Source organism: Salvelinus alpinus, chromosome 22 (assembly GCF_045679555.1).
Source record: "Salvelinus alpinus chromosome 22, SLU_Salpinus.1, whole genome shotgun sequence".
NCBI lineage: Eukaryota > Metazoa > Chordata > Actinopteri > Salmoniformes > Salmonidae > Salvelinus > Salvelinus alpinus.
In genome coordinates, this window is record NC_092107.1 from 35,640,377 (window position 1) to 35,662,199 (window position 21,823).

The following is a 21,823-nucleotide window of genomic DNA, read 5'->3' on the forward strand; positions in this document are numbered from 1 at the left end:
CAGGCCGGGTTGATCTTCAGACACACTGTTGTCTTTCTCAGCTTCTGGTCGTCAGCCTTAATAAGACCATCGTTCTTTTGATGTGTGTTAGTGATGGGCCGGAGCAAAAGCATGCACACAGTAGCACTCCAGGACCAGAGCTCGGAGAACCTTGGTTTAGTCTTTAACTTACAATATATTGCTGCAGTGTAAGTGTGGATAGAGAATAAAACAATATGGTAGAAAATGCACTTTTTGAAATGAAGCAGTAGAGAATTGTGATTTGGAATGAAGGTTTTGATATGGAGGGTAGTATCCTGTATAAGTCCTTGCGAAAAAAAATTCAAGTATATCTACATATATCCAACTCTAAATTCTATCTTTTTGCAGAAGAACTTAAGAGCCCATGCTCTCTGTGTCTGTTCTCTCTCTCTCCTAGCTAGCCCCCCCCTCTCCCCTAACTAGTTCCCTAGCTAGTTATTGCTGCAGAGTAAGTGTGGATAGAGAATAAAACAATATGGCAGAAAATTCAAAGACTTCTTGATATAAAGCAGTAGAGATAGGAAACACTCCCATGAGCCTGATCCTCCCCTTCACTTCAAAGCCAGCAGACGGATAAAATCGAATCAAATATCCCCTCATGATGCGTTGACACATCGTACACCTGATGAAAACACATTTATAAACACTGTGTAACTGCCATTTATCTAAATCTGACAATTTTTTCAACAAAAAAGTACACATTACAAGTTCATGTAAATAAACTTACCCAACCCCTTTGTGCTTAGTCAATGCAATTAGTTGAATAACTTAACTTACCTTACGTAACTGAGCAAAATAAAGGGAACGTGAGACACACGAGGAGACGCGAGGAGACGCGAGGAGACACGAGGAGACACGAGGAGACACGAGGAGACACGAGGAGACACGAGGAATGAGAGACAAAACATTATAATGTAACTTAACCCACTGTTTCCTCCAATTGGTGTGTGTCCATTTGCGGGTGTAACTGCCTAGTACTTCCCTCTGAAGGCAACAGGACAGCAAGCACGTGATGATCTAGTTTATTCAATTTGTTTTATTCTGTGGGTAATGACAAGCATATAACATAGCAGAAGTTGTAGTTGACGTGAAGGACTCTCTCACTCCTCACATTCTCTCCAGCAACATAAAACGGTCTGAGGAGAAAATGCAACAATTGAATGGCTAAAGCCAGGGTGGTGCAATATGTCACTAAACACACATTCATGTTAATCAAGGTCAACAGGAGGCAATGAACTAAACATGAAGCGAAACATAAATTCAGTAGTTAGCAATGTATAAAATACATTTTGGTGAACGCTGTTACACTGGTTCAAAGGACAGGATCCCTGTGTCAAATAAATGGAGTAGAGAAATGCCATTCATGTAACTAGCTAGTTAGCTAGCAACCACAGTTGGCTGTAGAAGTAAGGGCTCCTCTCTGCTGGTAAAGTTAACGTTAGTGGCTTCGGCATGGGCTTGCCTACTCCTGGCTAGCTACGATACAGCTGCCTGATGAACGTTAGCCAGCCAGTTAGCTAGCTAGCTAGTTAGACAACAGAGAACAAGCCACCACTAGCAGAGAGGACAAATCATTTTATAACTAAACCTATCTGTGGCGAGGAGCTGTAGCTAGCTAGCTAGAGTTGTTAGCTACTAGCTTACATGTCAGCCAGCTAGCTAGCTAGCTTTCTCAATAAATGGAGCTGCCAAATAAACACTAGCCAGCTAGCTAACGTTAACTAGCTAGCTAACAACAACCCTAAACCCCTGCTACAGACAAACTAGCTAACGTAAACTCACCCCATTCCGTACAAATGTGCGCAACCGCAACATTCAAACGAGGCTACAAAGAAAACTAATGGGACTGTAGCGACTGTGTTGACTTCAAAATCGGGGGTGTGAACTAGGTTTCTATTCAAGCGTTGATCGACATGGTAATGGCTCTATAGTATTGGAGAAAAGTTGAAAAAACGGACCCTCCGTTACATCGTGACGTGTCATGTCGTAACGTACAGCACGCATAAAGCAACTATTTCTGTCTTACAATCTCTCTCCACCAGGTGTAGCACTTCTCTCATCGTTTAAAAACAAGAAATGGACAGTGACGGGGGTAAGGGGGGGATACCTAGTCATTTTTTGCGTCATCATTGCATGCGATCATCATTCTCAAAGCCGCTGTTTACTTCTAAGATCACTTTAGCACCGCCCTAAAAACCCGATTCAAATTCGACACAAACCTTCAAATAGGTATGTAATGACACATTATATCAACTCTTTATAGTGTTTTATTTACATTTTAGAGGCGATAATCAATCAATCAATCAATTTTATTTTATATAGCCCTTTGTACATCAGCTAATATCTCGAAGTGCTGTACAGACACCCAGCCTAAAACCCCAAACAGCTAGTAATGCAGGTGTAGAAGCACGGTGGCTAGGAAAAACTCCCTAGAAAGGCCAAAACCTAGGAAGAAACCTAGAGAGGAACCAGGCTATGAGGGGTGGCCAGTCCTCTTCTGGCTGTGCCGGGTGGAGATTATAACAGAACTATGCCAAGATGTTCAAAAATTTTCATAAGTGACAAGCATGGTCAAATAATAATCATGAATAATTTTCAGTTGGCTTTTCATAGCCGATCATCAAGAGTTGAAAAACAACAGGTCTGGGACAGGTGGCGGTTCCATAACCGCAGGCAGAACAGCTGAAACTGGAATAGCAGCAAGGCCAGGCGGACTGGGGACAGCAAGGAGTCACCACGGGCGGCAGTCCCGACGCATGGTCCTAGGGCCCAGGTCCTCCGAGAGAAAGAAAGAGAGAAGGAGAAAATTAGAGAGAGCCAAGATTTTCAAAATGTTCATAAATGACAAGCATGGTCAAATAATAATCAGGAATAAATCTCAGTTGGCTTTTCATAGCCGATCATTAAGAGTTGAAAACAGCAGGTCTGGGACAGGTAGGGGTTCCATAACTGCAGGCAGAACAGATAAGGTGATAAGTTGGACAGATCGAGTGAAAAAAAGCAATTTTCCCACACAACATCCTCTCCTTCTCACTATCACGCATTAGTTTCGCTTCCCCACCCGCCATTTTTAAAAAGACCCGACGGGGCTCATTGCCTGCCTGAATTATGCAGGAACGGGCAGCGTTTAGGTCATGTAATTGATTCTGTTGGAAAGGGGAGAATTTGTGCTTTACAATGGTATTGACATTACAGTTGATCTGGAAGTATTACGTTTTTGGGGCGCTAAAATAAAGGCAATTGTACGGACCAAGGCGATGTACGAGTTTACGTGAGTTTAGGTTAAATATCTGTATTCATCCCTGCTAGTTAGCTGATGTTAGCTAATTAAATCGGTAGCTAAGCGCGCTAACTAGCTGTTTTTCTTCATTCAGCTGGATAGCAAAGAATTTAAATTTACAACAAACATTAGATGTTCAGACATTGGACCAAGTGTTTGAATTGTTCTCTTACCTCAGCTCTTTATTGAATTCCTTCGTTGACTTTGTTGGGGCCATTAAAGTCTTCTTGTTTAAATGAAGTCATAACTTGTGAAGCTTTTTTTTATAGACTGCGCCAGAAAAATATCAGCATCAATGTTGACCCGTTAGAAATTTTATTTTATTTCATTCGATTTACCCTCCGGCAGAGTGTCACGATCGTCTTCTTGAGAGAGATTGGACCAAGGCGCAGCGTGTGCAAAATACATCTTCTTTTATTAAAGAAGAGAGAAAAACCAAGAAACGAACAACTATACACAAACTAACAAAATAACAAACTGACGACCGTGAAGCTATACATATAAATAGTGCTGACACAAACACTACACATAGACAGACACTAACACAGGAGACAACCACCCACGACCAACAAAGTGAAAACACCTACCTTAATATGATTCTCAATCAGAGGAGATGAAAACCACCTGCCTCTAATTGAGAACCATATTAGGTACCCATTCACCAACATAGAAACAGAAAACATAGACTGCCCACCCAAACTCACGTCCTGACCAGCTAACACATAAAAACTAACAGAAAACAGGTCAGGAACATGACACAGAGCCTCCGCCCCATCTTACCAATAGCCGTTGACGTTACTTAGAGGGAATACTGACACTTCTGTAAACTGTCGGACACAATATGTGATATGTGCCAGGATGTATCCATGCACCTGGATTCATTGTGTAGAACAGTGCCACTATGTATCAGAATCAGACATATAATCCGACACATTTCAAGCTGATATATTTTCAAACTCCATGAAAACTCCAGGTTCGAAACAAAAAGGAAATGACATCATCAGACACCCTTGTTTTGATACAGGTAATTTTAGGCCTGTGTTACCAGTCAATATACACCTGCATCTATTTACAGTACACGCAAACACTTCTGCACAGACACACGCTTGTACAGAGGCATTCAGTACATTACCTTAGACATAAAGTCAATAGCGTATGATATTGCCTCTCCTGTTTGCCATATCTTCAATTTAAGCCTACTAGAAAGTGTGTGCCCTCAGGCCTGGAGGGAAGCTAAAGTAATTCCGCTACCTAAGAATAGTAAAATTTACTCCATGTGTAACTCTGTGTTGTCTGTTCACACTGCTATGCTTTATCTTGGCCAGGTCGCAGTTGCAAATGAGAACTTGTTCTCAACTAGCCTACCTGGTTAAATAAAGGTGAAATAAAAAAAAATAAAAAAAGCCCATTTTCCTGGCTCAAACAGCCGACCAATCAGCCTGTTACCAACCCTTAATAAAATAAATAAAATGGTGTTTTCCCAGATACAATGCTTTTTTACAGTAAACAAATTGACAACAGACTTTCAGCACGCTTATAGGGAAGGACATTCAACAAGCACTTACACAAATGACTGATGATTGACTGAGAGAAATTTATGATACAATTATTGTGTGGGGGCTGTTTTGTTAGACTTCAGTGCGGCTTTTGACATTATTGATCACAGTCTGCTGCTGGAAAAACCTATGTTATGGCTTTACTCCCCCTGCTATATTGTGGATAAAGAGCTACCTGTCTAACAGAACACAGAGGGTGTTCTTTATGGAAGCTTCTCCAACATAATCCAGGTAGAATCAGGAATTCCCCAGGGCAGCTGTCTATGCCCCTTACCTTTTTCAATCTATACTAACGACATGCCACTGGCTTTGAGTAAAGCCAGTGTGTCTATGTATGAGGATGACTCAACACTATACACATCAGCTACCACAGTGACTGAAATGACTGCAACACTTAACAAAGAGCTGCAGTTAGTGTCAGAATGGGTGGCAAGGAATAAGTTAGTCCTAAATATTTTTTGGGGACTAATCATTTACTAAACCCTAAACCTCTACTAAATATTGTAATAAATAATGTGGAAATTGAGCAAGTTAAGGTGACAAAACTGCTTGGACTAACCCTGGATTGTAAACTGGCATGGTAAAAACAACAGTAGCTAAGATGGGGAGAAGTCTGTCCATAATAAAGCGCTGCTCTACCTTCTTAACAACTCTATCAACAAGGCAGGTCCTACAGGCCCTAGTTTCTACCTTCTCAACAACTCTATCAACAAGGCAGGTCCTACAGGCCCTAGTTTCTACCTTCTCAACAACACTGTCAACAAGGCAGGTCCTACAGGTTCTGGTTTTGTCGCACCTGGACAGCTGTTTGGTCGTGTGATCAGGTGCCACAAAGACGGACTTAGGAAAATTGCAAGTGGCTCAGAACAGGGCAGCACGGCTGACCCTTGGATGTACACAGAGATGCAAACATTAATAATATGCATTCCAATCTCTCCTGACTCAAAGTGGAGGAGAGATTGACTTCATCACTACTTGTATTTGTGAGAGGTATTGACATGTTGAAAGCACTGAGCTGTCTGTTTAAACAGACAGCTCAGACACCCATGCATACCCCACAAGACATGCCACCAGAGGTCTCTTCACAGTCCCCAAGTCCAGAACAGACTATGGGAGGTGCACAGTACTACATAGAGCCATGACTACATGGAATTCTACTCCACATCAAGTATCTGACGGAAGCATAACACTAAAGTGTGTAACCTCACATACCTTAGATATGACCTGTATAAACAGGCCTACCTTCACATGTCATAAGATTTACAATAAAAAAACAAATGTTTTATTCATTTAGCAGACACTCTTATCCTGAGCAACTAGAGTTAAGGGCACAGACAGTTTTTATACCTAGTCGGCTCGGGAATGCGAACCAGCGACATTTCGGTTACTGGCCCAACACTCTTACCCGCTAGGCTACCTGCTACCCCTACACAGAGCAGGCATAGGCTATAGGCACACAGGCAGCATACATACATCATACCTGTCTGCTCATCTGTACATACAGTTGAAGTCGGACGTTTACATACACTTAGGTTGGAGTCATTAAGACTCGTTTTTCAACCACTTGACACATTTCTTGTTAACAAACTATAGTTTTGGCAAGTCGGGTAGGACATCTACTTTGTGCATGACACAAGTAATTTTTCCAACAATTCTTTACAGACAGATTATTTCACTTATAATTCACTGTATCACAATTCCAGTGGGTCAGAAGTTTACATACACTAAGTTGACTGTGCCTTTAAACAGCTTGGAAAATTCCAGAGAATGATGTCATGGCTTTAGAAGCTTCTGATAGGCTAATTGACATAATTTGAGTCAATTGGAGGTGTACCTGTGGATGTGTTTCAAGGCCTACCTTCAAACAGTGCCTCTTTGCTTGACATCATGGGAAAATCAAAAGAAATCAGCCAAGACCTCAGAAAAAAAATGTCTGGTTCATCCTTGGGAGCAATTTCCAAACGCCTGAAGGTACCACGTTCATCTGTACAAACGGTAGTACGCAAGTATAAACACCATGGGACCATGCAGCCGTCATACCGCTCAGGAAGGAGACACGTTCTGTCTCCTAGAGATGAATGTACTTTGGTGCGAAAAGTGCAAATCAATCCCAGAACAACAGCAAAATACCTTGTGAAGATGCTGGAGGAAACAGGTACAAAAGTATCTATATCCACAGGAAAACGAGTCCTATATCGACATAACCTGAAAGGCCGCTCAGCAAGGAAGAAGCCACTGCTCCAAAACCGCCTTAAAAAAGCCAGACTACGGTTTGCAACTGCACATGGGGACAAAGATCGTACTTTTTGGAGAAATGTCCTCTGGTCTGATGAAACAAAAATTGAACTGTTTGGCCATAATGACCATCGTTATGTTTGGAGGAAAAAGGGGGAGGCTTGCAATCCGAAGAACACCATCCCAACTATGAAACACGGGGGTGGCAGCATCATGTTGTGGGGGTGCTTTGCTGCAGGAGGGACTGGTGCACCTCACAAACTAGATGGCATCATGTGGAAGGACAATTATGTGGATATATTGAAGCAACATCTCAAGACATCAGTCAGGAAGCTAAAGCTTACTCACAAATGGGTCTTCCAAATGGACAATGACCCCAAGCATACTTCCAAAGTTGTGACAAAATGGCTTGAGGACAACAAAGTCAAGGTATTGGAGTGGCCATCACAAAGCCCTGACCTCAATACCCACAAAAACATTTGTGGGCAGAACTGAAAAAGTGTGTGCGAGCAAGGAGGCCTACAAACATGTCTCACTTACATCAGCTCTGTCAGGAGGAATGGGCCAAAATTCACCCAACTTATTGTGGGAAGCTTGTGGAAGGCTACCCGAAACGTTTGACACAAGTTAAACAGTTTAAAGGCAATGCTACCAAATACTAATTGAGTGTATGGAAACTTCTGACCCAATGGGAATGTGATGAAAAAAATAAAAGCTGAAATAAATCATTCTCTCTACTATAATTCTGACATTTCACATTCTTAAAATAAAGTTGTGATCCTAGCTGACCTAAGACAGGGAATTTTTACTAGGATTAAATGTCAGGAGTTGTGAAAAACTGAGTTTAAATGTATTTGGCTAAGTTGTATGTAAACTTCCGACTTCAAGTGTCTACTATACATGCATTAGAAGATGCTTGTACAGATACATATCCATATTGTATACAATCTACAATCATGCTACATATAGTACAATAACATACTGTACATGTCCAGGTATGTGTTATTATGGCAGTAGGGACATACTGTGCATGTGTTATTATGGCAGTAGGGACATACTGTGTATGTGTTATTATGGCAGTAGGGACATACTGTGTATATGTTATTATGGCAGTAGGGACATACTGTGTATGTGTTATTATGGCAGTAGGGACATACTGTGCATGTGTTATTATGGCAGTAGGGACATACTGTGCATGTGTTATTATGGCAGTAGGGACATACTGTGTATATGTTATTATGGTAGTAGGGACATACTGTGTATGTGTTATTATGGCAGTAGGGACATACTGTGTATGTCTTATTATGGCAGTAGGGACATGTGTTATTATGGCAGTAGGGACATACTGTGTATGTGTTATTATGGCAGTAGGGACATACTGTGTATATGTTATTATGGTAGTAGGGACATACTGTGTATGTGTTATTATGGCAGTAGGGACATACTGTGTATGTGTTATTATGGCAGTAGGGACATACTGTGCATGTGTTATTATGGCAGTAGGGACATACTGTGTATGTGTTATTATGGCAGTAGGGACATACTGTGCATGTGTTATTATGGCAGTAGGGACATACTGTGCATGTGTTATTATGGCAGTAGGGACATACTGTGTATGTCTTATTATGGCAGTAGGGACATACTGTGCATGTGTTATTTTGGCAGTAGGGACATACTGTGTATGTCTTATTATGGCAGTAGGGACATGTGTTATTATGGCAGTAGGGACATACTGTGTATGTGTTATTTTTTGGCAGTAGGGACATACTGTGTATGTGTTATTATGGCAGTAGGGACATACTGTGCATGTGTTATTATGGCAGTAGGGACATACTGTGTATGTGTTATTATGGCAGTAGGGACATACTGTGTATATGTTATTATGGCAGTAGGGACATACCGTGCATGTGTTATTATGGCAGTAGGGACATACTGTGTATGTGTTATAATGGCAGTAGGGACATACTCACCTCATTTGCTCACATTGTATATAGACTTATTTTTCTACTGTATTATTGACTGTATGTTTTGTTTATTCCATGTGTAACTCTGTGTTGTTGTATGTGTCGAATTGCTGTGCTTTATCTTGGCCAGGTCGCAGTTGCAAATGAGAACTTGTTCTCAACTAGCCTACCTGGTTAAATAAAGGTGAAATAAAATAAAATAAAATAAATACTGTGCATGTGTTATTATGGCAGTAGGGACATACTTGTGGTGGACATCCCACTAGCCTGTATGTTGTAGTCCCCCTCCAGGCTTACAGATTAAGGAAATGGCTCCTGCTGTATAACTCAGACCTAATACCAACCTAATGAGACTTGCATAGGAGGCAATGTCTCTCACACACACACACACACACACACACACACACACACACACACACACACACACACACACACACACACACACACACACACACACACACACACACACACACACACACACACACACACACACACACACTTCTCACAGTCTCCATGTTTGGTTAGTCTTCATTAGTGAGCTCCATGTCTGGTTAGTCTTCATTAGTGAGCTCCTTGTCTGGTTAGTCTTCATTAGTGAGCACCATGTCTGGTTAGTCTTCATTAGTGAGCTCCTTGTCTGGTTAGTCTTCATTAGTGAGCTCCTTGTCTGGTTAGTCTTCATTAGTGAGCTCCTTGTCTGGTTAGTCTTCATTAGTGAGCTCCTTGTCTGGTTAGTCTTCATTAGTGAGCTCCTTGTCTGGTTAGTCTTCATTAGTGAGCTCCTTGTCTGGTTAGTCTTCATTAGTGAGCTCCTTGTCTGGTTAGTCTTCATTAGTGAGCTCCTTGTCTGGTTAGTCTTCATTAGTGAGCACCATGTCTGGTTAGTCTTCATTAGTGAGCTCCTTGTCTGGTTAGTCTTCATTAGTGAGCTCCTTGTCTGGTTAGTCTTCATTAGTGAGCTCCTTGTCTGGTTAGTCTTCATTAGTGAGCTCCTTGTCTGGTTAGTCTTCATTAGTGAGCTCCTTGTCTGGTTAGTCTTCATTAGTGAGCTCCTTGTCTGGTTAGTCTTCATTAGTGAGCTCCTTGTCTGGTTAGTCTTCATTAGTGAGCACCTTGTCTGGTTAGTCTTCATTAGTGAGCTCCTTGTCTGGTTAGTCTTCATTAGTGAGCTCCTTGTCTGGTTAGTCTTCATTAGTGAGCTCCTTGTCTGGTTAGTCTTCATTAGTGAGCACCTTGTCTGGTTAGTCTTCATTAGTGAGCTCCTTGTCTGGTTAGTCTTCATTAGTGAGCTCCTTGTCTGGTTAGTCTTCATTAGTGAGCTCCTTGTCTGGTTAGTCTTCATTAGTGAGCTCCTTGTCTGGTTAGTCTTCATTAGTGAGCTCCTTGTCTGGTTAGTCTTCATTAGTGAGCTCCTTGTCTGGTTAGTCTTCATTAGTGAGCACCTTGTCTGGTTAGTCTTCATTAGTGAGCTCCTTGTCTGGTTAGTCTTCATTAGTGAGCTCCTTGTCTGGTTAGTCTTCATTAGTGAGCACCTTGTCTGGTTAGTCTTCCTTAGTGAGCTCCATGTCTGGTTAGTCTTCATTAGTGAGCTCCTTGTCTGGTTAGTCTTCATTAGTGAGCTCCTTGTCTGGTTAGTCTTCATTAGTGAGCACCTTGTCTGGTTAGTCTTCATTAGTGAGCACCATGTCTGGTTAGTCTTCATTAGTGAGCTCCTTGTCTGGTTAGTCTTCATTAGTGAGCTCCTTGTCTGGTTAGTCTTCATTAGTGAGCACCTTGTCTGGTTAGTCTTCATTAGTGAGCACCATGTCTGGTTAGTCTTCATTAGTGAGCTCCTTGTCTGGTTAGTCTTCATTAGTGAGCTCCTTGTCTGGTTAGTCTTCATTAGTGAGCTCCTTGTCTGGTTAGTCTTCATTAGTGAGCTCCTTGTCTGGTTAGTCTTCATTAGTGAGCTCCTTGTCTGGTTAGTCTTCATTAGTGAGCTCCTTGTCTGGTTAGTCTTCATTAGTGAGCTCCTTGTCTGGTTAGTCTTCATTAGTGAGCACCATGTCTGGTTAGTCTTCATTAGTGAGCTCCTTGTCTGGTTAGTCTTCATTAGTGAGCTCCTTGTCTGGTTAGTCTTCATTAGTGAGCTCCTTGTCTGGTTAGTCTTCATTAGTGAGCTCCTTGTCTGGTTAGTCTTCATTAGTGAGCTCCTTGTCTGGTTAGTCTTCATTAGTGAGCTCCTTGTCTGGTTAGTCTTCATTAGTGAGCTCCTTGTCTGGTTAGTCTTCATTAGTGAGCTCCTTGTCTGGTTAGTCTTCATTAGTGAGCTCCTTGTCTGGTTAGTCTTCATTAGTGAGCTCCTTGTCTGGTTAGTCTTCATTAGTGAGCTCCTTGTCTGGTTAGTCTTCATTAGCGAGCTCCTTGTCTGGTTAGTCTTCATTAGTGAGCTCCTTGTCTGGTTAGTCTTCATTAGCGAGCTCCTTGTCTGGTTAGTCTTCATTAGTGAGCTCCTTGTCTGGTTAGTCTTCATTAGTGAGCTCCTTGTCTGGTTAGTCTTCATTAGTGAGCTCCTTGTCTGGTTAGTCTTCATTAGTGAGCTCCTTGTCTGGTTAGTCTTCATTAGTGAGCTCCTTGTCTGGTTAGTCTTCATTAGTGAGCTCCTTGTCTGGTTAGTCTTCATTAGTGAGCTCCTTGTCTGGTTAGTCTTCATTAGTGAGCTCCTTGTCTGGTTAGTCTTCATTAGTGAGCTCCTTGTCTGGTTAGTCTTCATTAGTGAGCTCCTTGTCTGGTTAGTCTTCATTAGTGAGCTCCTTGTCTGGTTAGTCTTCATTAGTGAGCTCCTTGTCTGATTAGTCTTCATTAGTGAGCTCCTTGTCTGGTTAGTCTTCATTAGTGAGCTCCTTGTCTGGTTAGTCTTCATTAGTGAGCTCCTTGTCTGGTTAGTCTTCATTAGTGAGCTCCTTGTCTGGTTAGTCTTCATTAGTGAGCTCCTTGTCTGGTTAGTCTTCATTATTGAGCACCATGTCTGGTTAGTCTTCATTAGTGAGCTCCTTGTCTGGTTAGTCTTCATTAGTGAGCTCCTTGTCTGGTTAGTCTTCATTAGTGAGCTCCTTGTCTGGTTAGTCTTCATTAGTGAGCTCCTTGTCTGGTTAGTCTTCATTAGTGAGCTCCTTGTCTGGTTAGTCTTCATTAGTGAGCTCCTTGTCTGGTTAGTCTTCATTAGTGAGCTCCTTGTCTGGTTAGTCTTCATTAGTGAGCACCTTGTCTGGTTAGTCTTCCTTAGTGAGCTCCATGTCTGGTTAGTCTTCATTAGTGAGCTCCTTGTCTGGTTAGTCTTCATTAGTGAGCACCTTGTCTGGTTAGTCTTCATTAGTGAGCTCCTTGTCTGGTTAGTCTTCATTAGTGAGCTCCTTGTCTGGTTAGTCTTCATTAGTGAGCTCCTTGTCTGGTTAGTCTTCATTAGTGAGCTCCTTGTCTGGTTAGTCTTCATTGGTGAGCTCCTTGTCTGGTTAGTCTTCATTAGTGAGCTCCTTGTCTGGTTAGTCTTCATTAGTGAGCTCCTTGTCTGGTTAGTCTTCATTAGTGAGCTCCTTGTCTGGTTAGTCTTCATTAGTGAGCTCCTTGTCTGGTTAGTCTTCATTAGTGAGCTCCTTGTCTGGTTAGTCTTCATTAGTGAGCTCCTTGTCTGGTTAGTCTTCATTAGTGAGCTCCTTGTCTGGTTAGTCTTCATTAGTGAGCTCCTTGTCTGGTTAGTCTTCATTAGTGAGCTCCTTGTTTGGTTAGTCTTCATTAGTGAGCTCCTTGTCTGGTTAGTCTTCATTAGTGAGCTCCTTGTCTGGTTAGTCTTCATTAGTGAGCACCATGTCTGGTTAGTCTTCATTAGCGAGCTCCTTGTCTGGTTAGTCTTCATTAGTGAGCACCATGTCTGGTTAGTCGTCTTCCTTAGTGAGCTCCTTGTCTGGTTAGTCTTCCTTAGTGAGCTCCTTGTCTGGTTAGTCTTCCTTAGTGAGCTCCTTGTCTGGTTAGTCTTCATTAGTGAGCTCCTTGTCTGGTTAGTCTTCATTAGTGAGCTCCTTGTCTGGTTAGTCTTCATTAGTGAGCTCCTTGTCTGGTTAGTCTTCATTAGTGAGCTCCTTGTCTGGTTAGTCTTCATTAGTGAGCTCCTTGTCTGGTTAGTCTTCATTAGTGAGCTCCTTGTCTGGTTAGTCTTCATTAGCGAGCTCCTTGTCTGGTTAGTCTTCATTAGTGAGCTCCTTGTCTGGTTAGTCTTCATTAGCGAGCTCCTTGTCTGGTTAGTCTTCATTAGTGAGCTCCTTGTCTGGTTAGTCTTCATTAGTGAGCTCCTTGTCTGGTTAGTCTTCATTAGTGAGCTCCTTGTCTGGTTAGTCTTCATTAGTGAGCTCCTTGTCTGGTTAGTCTTCATTAGTGAGCTCCTTGTCTGGTTAGTCTTCATTAGTGAGCTCCTTGTCTGGTTAGTCTTCATTAGTGAGCTCCTTGTCTGGTTAGTCTTCATTAGTGAGCTCCTTGTCTGGTTAGTCTTCATTAGTGAGCTCCTTGTCTGGTTAGTCTTCATTAGTGAGCTCCTTGTCTGGTTAGTCTTCATTAGTGAGCTCCTTGTCTGGTTAGTCTTCATTAGTGAGCTCCTTGTCTGGTTAGTCTTCATTAGTGAGCTCCTTGTCTGGTTAGTCTTCATTAGTGAGCTCCTTGTCTGGTTAGTCTTCATTAGTGAGCTCCTTGTCTGGTTAGTCTTCATTAGTGAGCTCCTTGTCTGGTTAGTCTTCATTAGTGAGCTCCTTGTCTGGTTAGTCTTCATTAGTGAGCTCCTTGTCTGGTTAGTCTTCATTAGTGAGCTCCTTGTCTGGTTAGTCTTCATTAGTGAGCTCCTTGTCTGGTTAGTCTTCATTAGTGAGCTCCTTGTCTGGTTAGTCTTCATTAGTGAGCTCCTTGTCTGGTTAGTCTTCATTAGTGAGCTCCTTGTCTGGTTAGTCTTCATTAGTGAGCTCCTTGTCTGGTTAGTCTTCATTAGTGAGCTCCTTGTCTGGTTAGTCTTCATTAGTGAGCTCCTTGTCTGGTTAGTCTTCATTAGTGAGCTCCTTGTCTGGTTAGTCTTCATTAGTGAGCTCCTTGTCTGGTTAGTCTTCATTAGCGAGCTCCTTGTCTGGTTAGTCTTCATTAGTGAGCTCCTTGTCTGGTTAGTCTTCATTAGTGAGCTCCTTGTCTGGTTAGTCTTCATTAGTGAGCTCCTTGTCTGGTTAGTCTTCATTAGCGAGTTCCTTGTCTGGTTAGTCTTCATTAGCGAGCTCCTTGTCTGGTTAGTCTTCATTAGTGAGCTCCTTGTCTGGTTAGTCTTCATTAGCGAGCTCCTTGTCTGGTTAGTCTTCATTAGCGAGCTCCTTGTCTGGTTAGTCTTCATTAGTGAGCTCCTTGTCTGGTTAGTCTTCATTAGTGAGCTCCTTGTCTGGTTAGTCTTCATTAGTGAGCTCCTTGTCTGGTTAGTCTTCATTAGTGAGCTCCTTGTCTGGTTAGTCTTCATTAGTGAGCTCCTTGTCTGGTTAGTCTTCATTAGTGAGCTCCTTGTCTGGTTAGTCTTCATTAGTGAGCTCCTTGTCTGGTTAGTCTTCATTAGTGAGCTCCTTGTCTGGTTAGTCTTCATTAGTGAGCTCCTTGTCTGGTTAGTCTTCATTAGTGAGCTCCTTGTCTGGTTAGTCTTCATTAGTGAGCTCCTTGTCTGGTTAGTCTTCATTAGTGAGCTCCTTGTCTGGTTAGTCTTCATTAGTGAGCTCCATGTCTGGTGGTTAAACTCCTCAGAGTCTCTGGATGAGCTCCTTTTGATTGTTATTTAACTTGTCAAGTCAGTTAAGAACAAATTCTTATTTACAATGACGGCCTAGAAGCAGTGGGTTAACCGCCTTGTTCAGGGGCAGAACAACAGCTTTTTACCTTGTCAGCTCAGGGATTTGATCTAGCAACCTTTTGATTACTGGCCCAATGCTCTAACTACTAGGCTGCCTGCCACCTCTACACTCTAACAACTAGGCTACCTGCCACCTCTACAATCTAACAACTAGGCTACCTGCCACCTCTACAATCTAACAACTAGGCTACCTGCCACCTCTACACTCTAACAACTAGGCTACCTGCCACCTCTACACTCTGACCACTAGGCTACCTGCCACCTCTACACTCTAACAACTAGGCTACCTGCCACCTCTACACTCTGACCACTAGGCTACCTGCCACCTCTACAATCTAACAACTAGGCTACCTGCCACCTCTACACTCTAACAACTAGGCTACCTGCCACCTCTACACTCTGACCACTAGGCTACCTGCCACCTCTACACTCTAACCACTAGGCTACCTGCCACCTCTACACTCTGACCACTAGGCTACCTGCCACCTCTACACTCTAACAACTAGGCTACCTGCCACCTCTACACTCTGACCACTAGGCTACCTGCCACCTCTACACTCTGACCACTAGGCTACCTGCCTCCTCTACACTCTGACCACTAGGCTACCTGCTTCCCTCCTGATCTGAGAGCAGCCTGATATTACAGTGACTCACTCTAATAGGACTGTGCTGTGTTGTGTTTGCGTGTGTGTTTGTGTGTGTTTCTCATATCACCAGAGAGAGGGCTGTGCTGTTGTTTGTGTGTGTATGTGTGTGTGTGTGTGTTTGCGTGTGTTTCTCATATCACCAGAGAGAGGGCTGTGCTGTTGTTTGTGTGTGTGTGTGTGTGTGTTTGCGTGTGTTTCTCATATCACCAGAGAGAGGGCTGTGCTGTTGTTTGTAGTTAGACTCTTGGACATGCAGACAGAAAGCCTTGTCTGCACTGCCACCTGCTGGGAGTACAGACGTGTGACACTATCATGAATATGATTTTAGCATTGATCCCTTTCAACAATACCGTACTGTAGCTCATCAGCTCTAATGATATGTGCACTTATGTTTTAGACAGTGTGTTAGAGTAAGGTGTAGTTGTTTGGGTTGGTTTTAGTGTTTGTCTTAGGGTGATTTGGGTCCTGAGTGGCGCAGAGGTCTAAGGCACTGCATCGCAGTGGTAGAGGTGTTACTACAGACCCTAGTTTGAGCCCGCGCTGTATCACAACTGTCCGTGATCGGGAGTCCGTTAGGGCGGCGCACAATTGGCCCAGCGTCGTCCGGGTTAGGGGAGGGTTTGGCCGGAGTAGGCCGTCATTGTATAATAAGAATTTGTTCTTAACTGTCTTGCCCAGTAAAATAGAAGATAGACTCTCTAACTCAGGGGTCACCAAACCTGGTTCTGGTCCGCTAGGGATTTGTTTCTGCGTTTACACAACTGATTTAAAAAGTCTTAATACAATGTTGTTGTTCAGAACAACAGTTGGACAGTGACTCAACACTTTTGCCCTTCTGTCGTTCTGCCCTTGAGCCTTAATAGATTACTCCTAAATAGTTTAGTATTTGTTGACACATGCATTTGTGATGTACAATTTGTCACCTGTCTCATCCTTTTATAGAAGCTCTAGCCTACTGTACAATCAACTTTCAAAGCAAACACTTGTTTTCATGTATTTGGTTGTCTTATGATTGTATCTATAGTCTTAATGTCATGACTCAGTCATATTTGTTGTACATGCTGTAAGTATGTGAATACTATATCTGTTAACCATTACTAGGGCTCTCACTCAAGGACACTGTTCCCCTGATCAAGGCAGTTAACCCACTGTTCCCCTGATCAAGGCAGTTAACCCACTGTCCCCCGGGCGCCGATGACGTGGATGTCGATTAAGGCAGCCCTCCCCCCCCCCCCCCCCCCCGCACCTCTCTGATTCAGAGGGGTTGGGTTAAATGCGGAAGACACATTTCAGTTGAATGCATTCAGTTGTACAACTGACTAGGTATCCCCCTTTCCTTTCCTTTCTATATCTAGTCCTTCCAAATGTTCCAAAACCATCCCCCTGGGGGTGCTAGTGGATGTTAAATGAGGCCCTGGGACACCACTGTCTACATGCAGAGACACATACACTCTCATTGAGCTCAGAAATGAGTGTTTATGTAAAGAAGCTGTTCTATTCTGTTCTATTATGTTCTATTTTGTTCTGTTCTATTATGTTCTATTTTGTTCTGTTCTATTTTGTTCTATTTTGTTCTGTTCTATTATGTTCTATTTTGTTCTGTTCTGTTCTATTATGTTCTATTTTGTTCTGTTCTATTTTGTTCTATTTTGTTCTGTTCTATTATGTTCTATTTTGTTCTGTTCTGTTCTATTATGTTCTATTCTGTTATGTTCTATTTTGTTCTATTCTGTTCTATTCTGTTCTATTTTGTTCTGTTCTATTCTGTTCTGTTCTGTTCATTCTGTTCTGTTCTGTTCTATTCTGTTCTATTTTGTTCTGTTCTATTCTATTCTGTTCTATTCTGTTCTGTTCTGTTCTATTTTGTTCTGTTCTATTCTATTCTGTTCTATTCTGTTCTGTTCTATTTTGTTCTGTTCTATTCTGTTCTATTCTATTCTGTTCTATTCTGTTCTGTTCTTTTCTATTTTGTTCTGTTCTATTCTATTCTGTTCTGTTCTATTTTGTTCTGTTCTATTCTATTCTGTTCTGTTCTATTTTGTTCTGTTCTATTCTGTTCTATTCTGTTCTATTCTGTTTTCTTAAATTGTCTATGTGCGTCACTAAGGGTCCATCTAGGCCCTAAAGAGAATGGACACACACACGCACATGTACACACACACACGCACATGATACATGTTTCAGTATGAATATATATCAATGTTAGCTTGATTGGATAAATCTTCTAAATGACCATGTTACAGAATATTACACATCACACAGTGTGCCTTGTGGAGTTGAATTCTTCAGTAACAGAATGTTCTGACTCTGAAAGGCTTACATTTTCAACTTTATGAATGTCTTCCCACCCCATTTGTATCTCTCTCTCTCTCTCTCTCTCTCTCTCTCTCTCTCTCTCTCTCTCTCTCTCTCTCTCTCTCTCTCTCTCTCTCTCTCTCTCTCTCTCTCTCTCTCTCTCTCTCTCTCTCTCTCTCTCTCTCTCTCTCTCTCTCTCTCTCTCTCTCTCTCTCTCTCTCTCTCTCTCTCTCTCTCTCTCAGTTAAATGTAATTCAATTAAATTCAAAGGTCTTTATTGGCATGGGAAACATATGTGTACATTGCCAAAGCAAATGGAATGGACAATAAACAGAAGGGAAATAAACAAGAGAAACATTAGTAAACATTACTCACAAACATTTAAAAAGAATATAGACATTTCAAATGCTATATTATTGGCTATGTACAGCGTTGTGACAGTGTGCAAGTAAGTGAAGTATAAAAGGTCAAATAAATAAACAGATAAATATATGTTGTATTTACAATGTTGTCTGTGTTCCACTGGTTGCCCTTTTCTCATGGCAACGGGCCACACATCTTACTGCTGTGATGTCACACTGCTGTATTTCACCTAACAGATATGAGAGTTTATAAATGTTTGATTTGTTTTCTAATTCTTTGTGGGTCTGTGTAATCTGAGGGAAATATGTGTCTCTAGTATGGTCATACATTTGTCAGGAGGTTAGGAAGTGTAGCTCAGTTTCCATCTCATTTTGTGGACAGTGTGCACATAGCCTGTCTTCTCTTGAGAGCCAGGTCTGCCTATAGTGGCCTCTCTCAATAGCAAGGCTATGCTCACTGATTCTGTACATAGTCACGGATTTTCTTAATATGGTGTCAGTCACATTGGTCAGGTATTCTGCCACTGTGTACTCTCTGTTTAGGGCCAGATAGCATTACATTGCTTCAATTGTTTTGGTTGATGTTTTCTCATGATTTGGTTGGGTCTAAATGTGTTTCTGCCCCAGAACCAGCTGGCTGACTGGACTCTTCTCTAGGTTCATCTCTCTGTAGGTCAGGGCTTTGTGGTGAAATGTGTGGGCATCGCCTCCTTTTAGGTGGTTGTGGAATTCAAGGTCTATTTTCTGGATGCTGATAACTAGTGGGCATCGTCCTAATTCTGCTCTGCGTATTGTTTGGGATTTTGCGTTGTACACAAAGTATATTTTAGAATTCTCTGTCTCTGTCTCTCCCTCCTACAGAACTACAGTCGTCCCCCAGTGATGGCTCTAGCAGTGCCGGTGGCAGTGAGGTTTCTACAGAGCGGCAACAGAGAGCTCAGTAGAAACATGTCCAGTTATCTCTCTCTGGCTGCCATGGCGAAGGCTGACCTACTGGTAGAACACACAGAGGCTATCACCTGCAGCGTGCTGGGAGGTAGGACACACACACACACACGCACACACACACAAACACACACACACACACACACACACACACACACACACACACACACACACACACACACACACACACACACACACACACACACACACACACACACACACACACACACACACAAGGACAAACAAACACACACACTCACTGACACACACACACACACACACTCACACTCACTCAAGGACAAACAAACACACACACACACACACACACACACACACACACACACACACACACACACACACACACACACACACACACACACACACACACACACACACACACACACACACACACACACACACACACACACATACATACATACACTGAGTGTACAAAACATTAGGAACACCGTCCTAATATTGAGTTGCACCCCCTTTTGCCTTCAGAACAGCCTCAGTTTGTCGGGTCATGGACTCTACAAGGTGTTTAAAGTGTTCCACAGGGATGCTGGCCCATGTTGACTCCAATGCTTCCCACAGTTGTGTCATGTTGGCTTGATGTCCTTTGGGTGATGGACCGTTCTTGATATACACGGAAAACTGTTGAGTGTGAAAAACCCAGCAGCTTTGTAGTTCTTGACACACTCAAACCGGTGCGCCTGGCACCTACAACCAGGTACTACCAGAACCCTGTTCAAAGCCATTTACATATTTTGTCTTGCCCAATCACCCTCTGCATGGCACACATACACCATTCATGTCTCAATTGTCTCAAAGCTTAAAAATGGATTGAAATGGATTTAACAAGTGACATCACTAAGGGATCGGAACTTTCACCTGGTCAGTTTATGTCATGGAAAGAGCTAACATAATGTACACTACCTAGTGTCTAGGACTCTGATGTTTATGGCTCTGGTGTCTAGATCTCTGGTGTCTAGGGCTCTGGTGTCTAGGGCACTGGTGTCTAGGGCTCTGGTGTCTAGGGCTCTGGTGTCTAGGGCTCTGGTGTCTAGATCTCTGGTGTCTGGGGCTCTGGTGTCTAGATCTCTGGTGTATAGGGCTCTGGTGTCTAGATCTCTGGTGTCTGGGGCTCTGGTGTCTAGGGCTCTGGTGTCTAGATCTCTGGTGTCTAGGACTGCTAGGGCTCTGGTGTCTAGGGCTCTGGTGTCTAGATCTCTGGTGTTTAGGGCTCTGGTGTCTAGGGCTCTGGTGTCTAGGGCTCTGGTGTCTAGATCTCTGGTGTCTAGATCTCTGGTGTCTAGGGATCTGGTGTCTAGATCTCTGGTGTCTAGATATCTGGTGTCTAGGGATCTGGTGTCTAGATATCTGGTGTCTAGATCTCTGGTGTCTAGATCTCTGGTGTCTCGGGCTCTGGTGTCTAGATATCTGGTGTCTAGATATCTGGTGTCTAGGGCTCTGGTGTGTAGATCTCTGGTGTCTAGGGCTCTGGTGTCTAGGGCTCTGGTGTCTAGGGCTCTGGTGTCTAGATCTCTGGTGTCTAGATCTCTGGTGTCTCGGGCTCTGGTGTCTAGATCTCTGGTGTCTAGGGCTCTGGTGTCTAGGGCTCTGGTGTCTAGATCTCTGGTGTCTCGGGCTCTGGTGTCTAGATATCTGGTGTCTAGGGCTTTGGTGTCTAGGGCTCTGGTGTCTTATAATAACCAAACACACTAACCCACATCAACCAGGGTCCTCAGGCTGCACTTTATTCCCAGACCAGTACTCATTTCAGTCATGAAATGTGTTTAGTTTTCTTTATTCGGAAGTGCGTAATAAAATCAAATCAGAGAAGGCAGTTGAAAGAGATCAGTGCGTGTCATGTCTCAGTATGTTAACAGTATGTTATGTCTGACTTGCCTTGTTTAAGGCCTTTCATTCTACTAGCCAGACAGTATGTTATGTCTGACTTGCCTTGTTTAAGGCCTTTCATTCCTCAGGCCAGACAGTATGTCATGTCTGACTTGCCTTGTTTAAGGCCTTTCATTCCTCAGGCCAGACAGTATGTCATGTCTGACTTGCCTTGTTTAAGGCCTTTCATTCCTCAGGCCAGACAGTATGTCATGTCTGACTTGCCTTGTTTAAGGCCTTTCATTCCTCAGGCCAGACAGTATGTCATGTCTGACTTGCCTTGTTTAAGGCCTTTCATTCCTCAGGCCAGACAGTATGTCATGTCTGACTTGCCTTGTTTAAGGCCTTTCATTCCTCAGGCCAGACAGTATGTCAAGTCTGACTTGCCTTGTTTAAGGCCTTTCATTCTACTGGCCAGACAGTATGTCATGTCTGACTTGCCTTGTTTAAGGCCTTTCATTCCTCAGGCCAGACAGTATGTCATGTCTGACTTGCCTTGTTTAAGGCCTTTCATTCTACTGGCCAGACAGTATGTCATGTCTGACTTGCCTTGTTTAAGGCCTTTCATTCTACTGGCCAGACAGTATGTTATGTCTGACTTGCCTTGTTTCAGGCCTTTCATGCTACTGGCCAGACAGTATGTCATGTCTGACTTGCCTTGTTTAAGGCCTTTCATTCCTCAGGCCAGACAGAGCAGCATGGCTTCTAGCCTGCCTAGCT

The 21,823-nt window shown here is 42.9% G+C and overlaps 1 protein-coding gene across 1 annotated transcript in view; it reads left to right on the forward strand.

Moving 5' to 3' along the window:
* The window catches only part of LOC139549657 (ventricular zone-expressed PH domain-containing protein-like), a 139,451-nt gene that overhangs the window by 20,304 nt on the left and 97,324 nt on the right, over window positions 1–21,823 (forward strand). Inside the window, exon 4 of the mRNA XM_071360324.1 lies at window positions 19,118–19,681. Coding sequence (XP_071216425.1) covers window positions 19,118–19,681 — 564 coding nt within the window. The remainder of the gene's footprint in view (window positions 1–19,117; window positions 19,682–21,823) is intronic.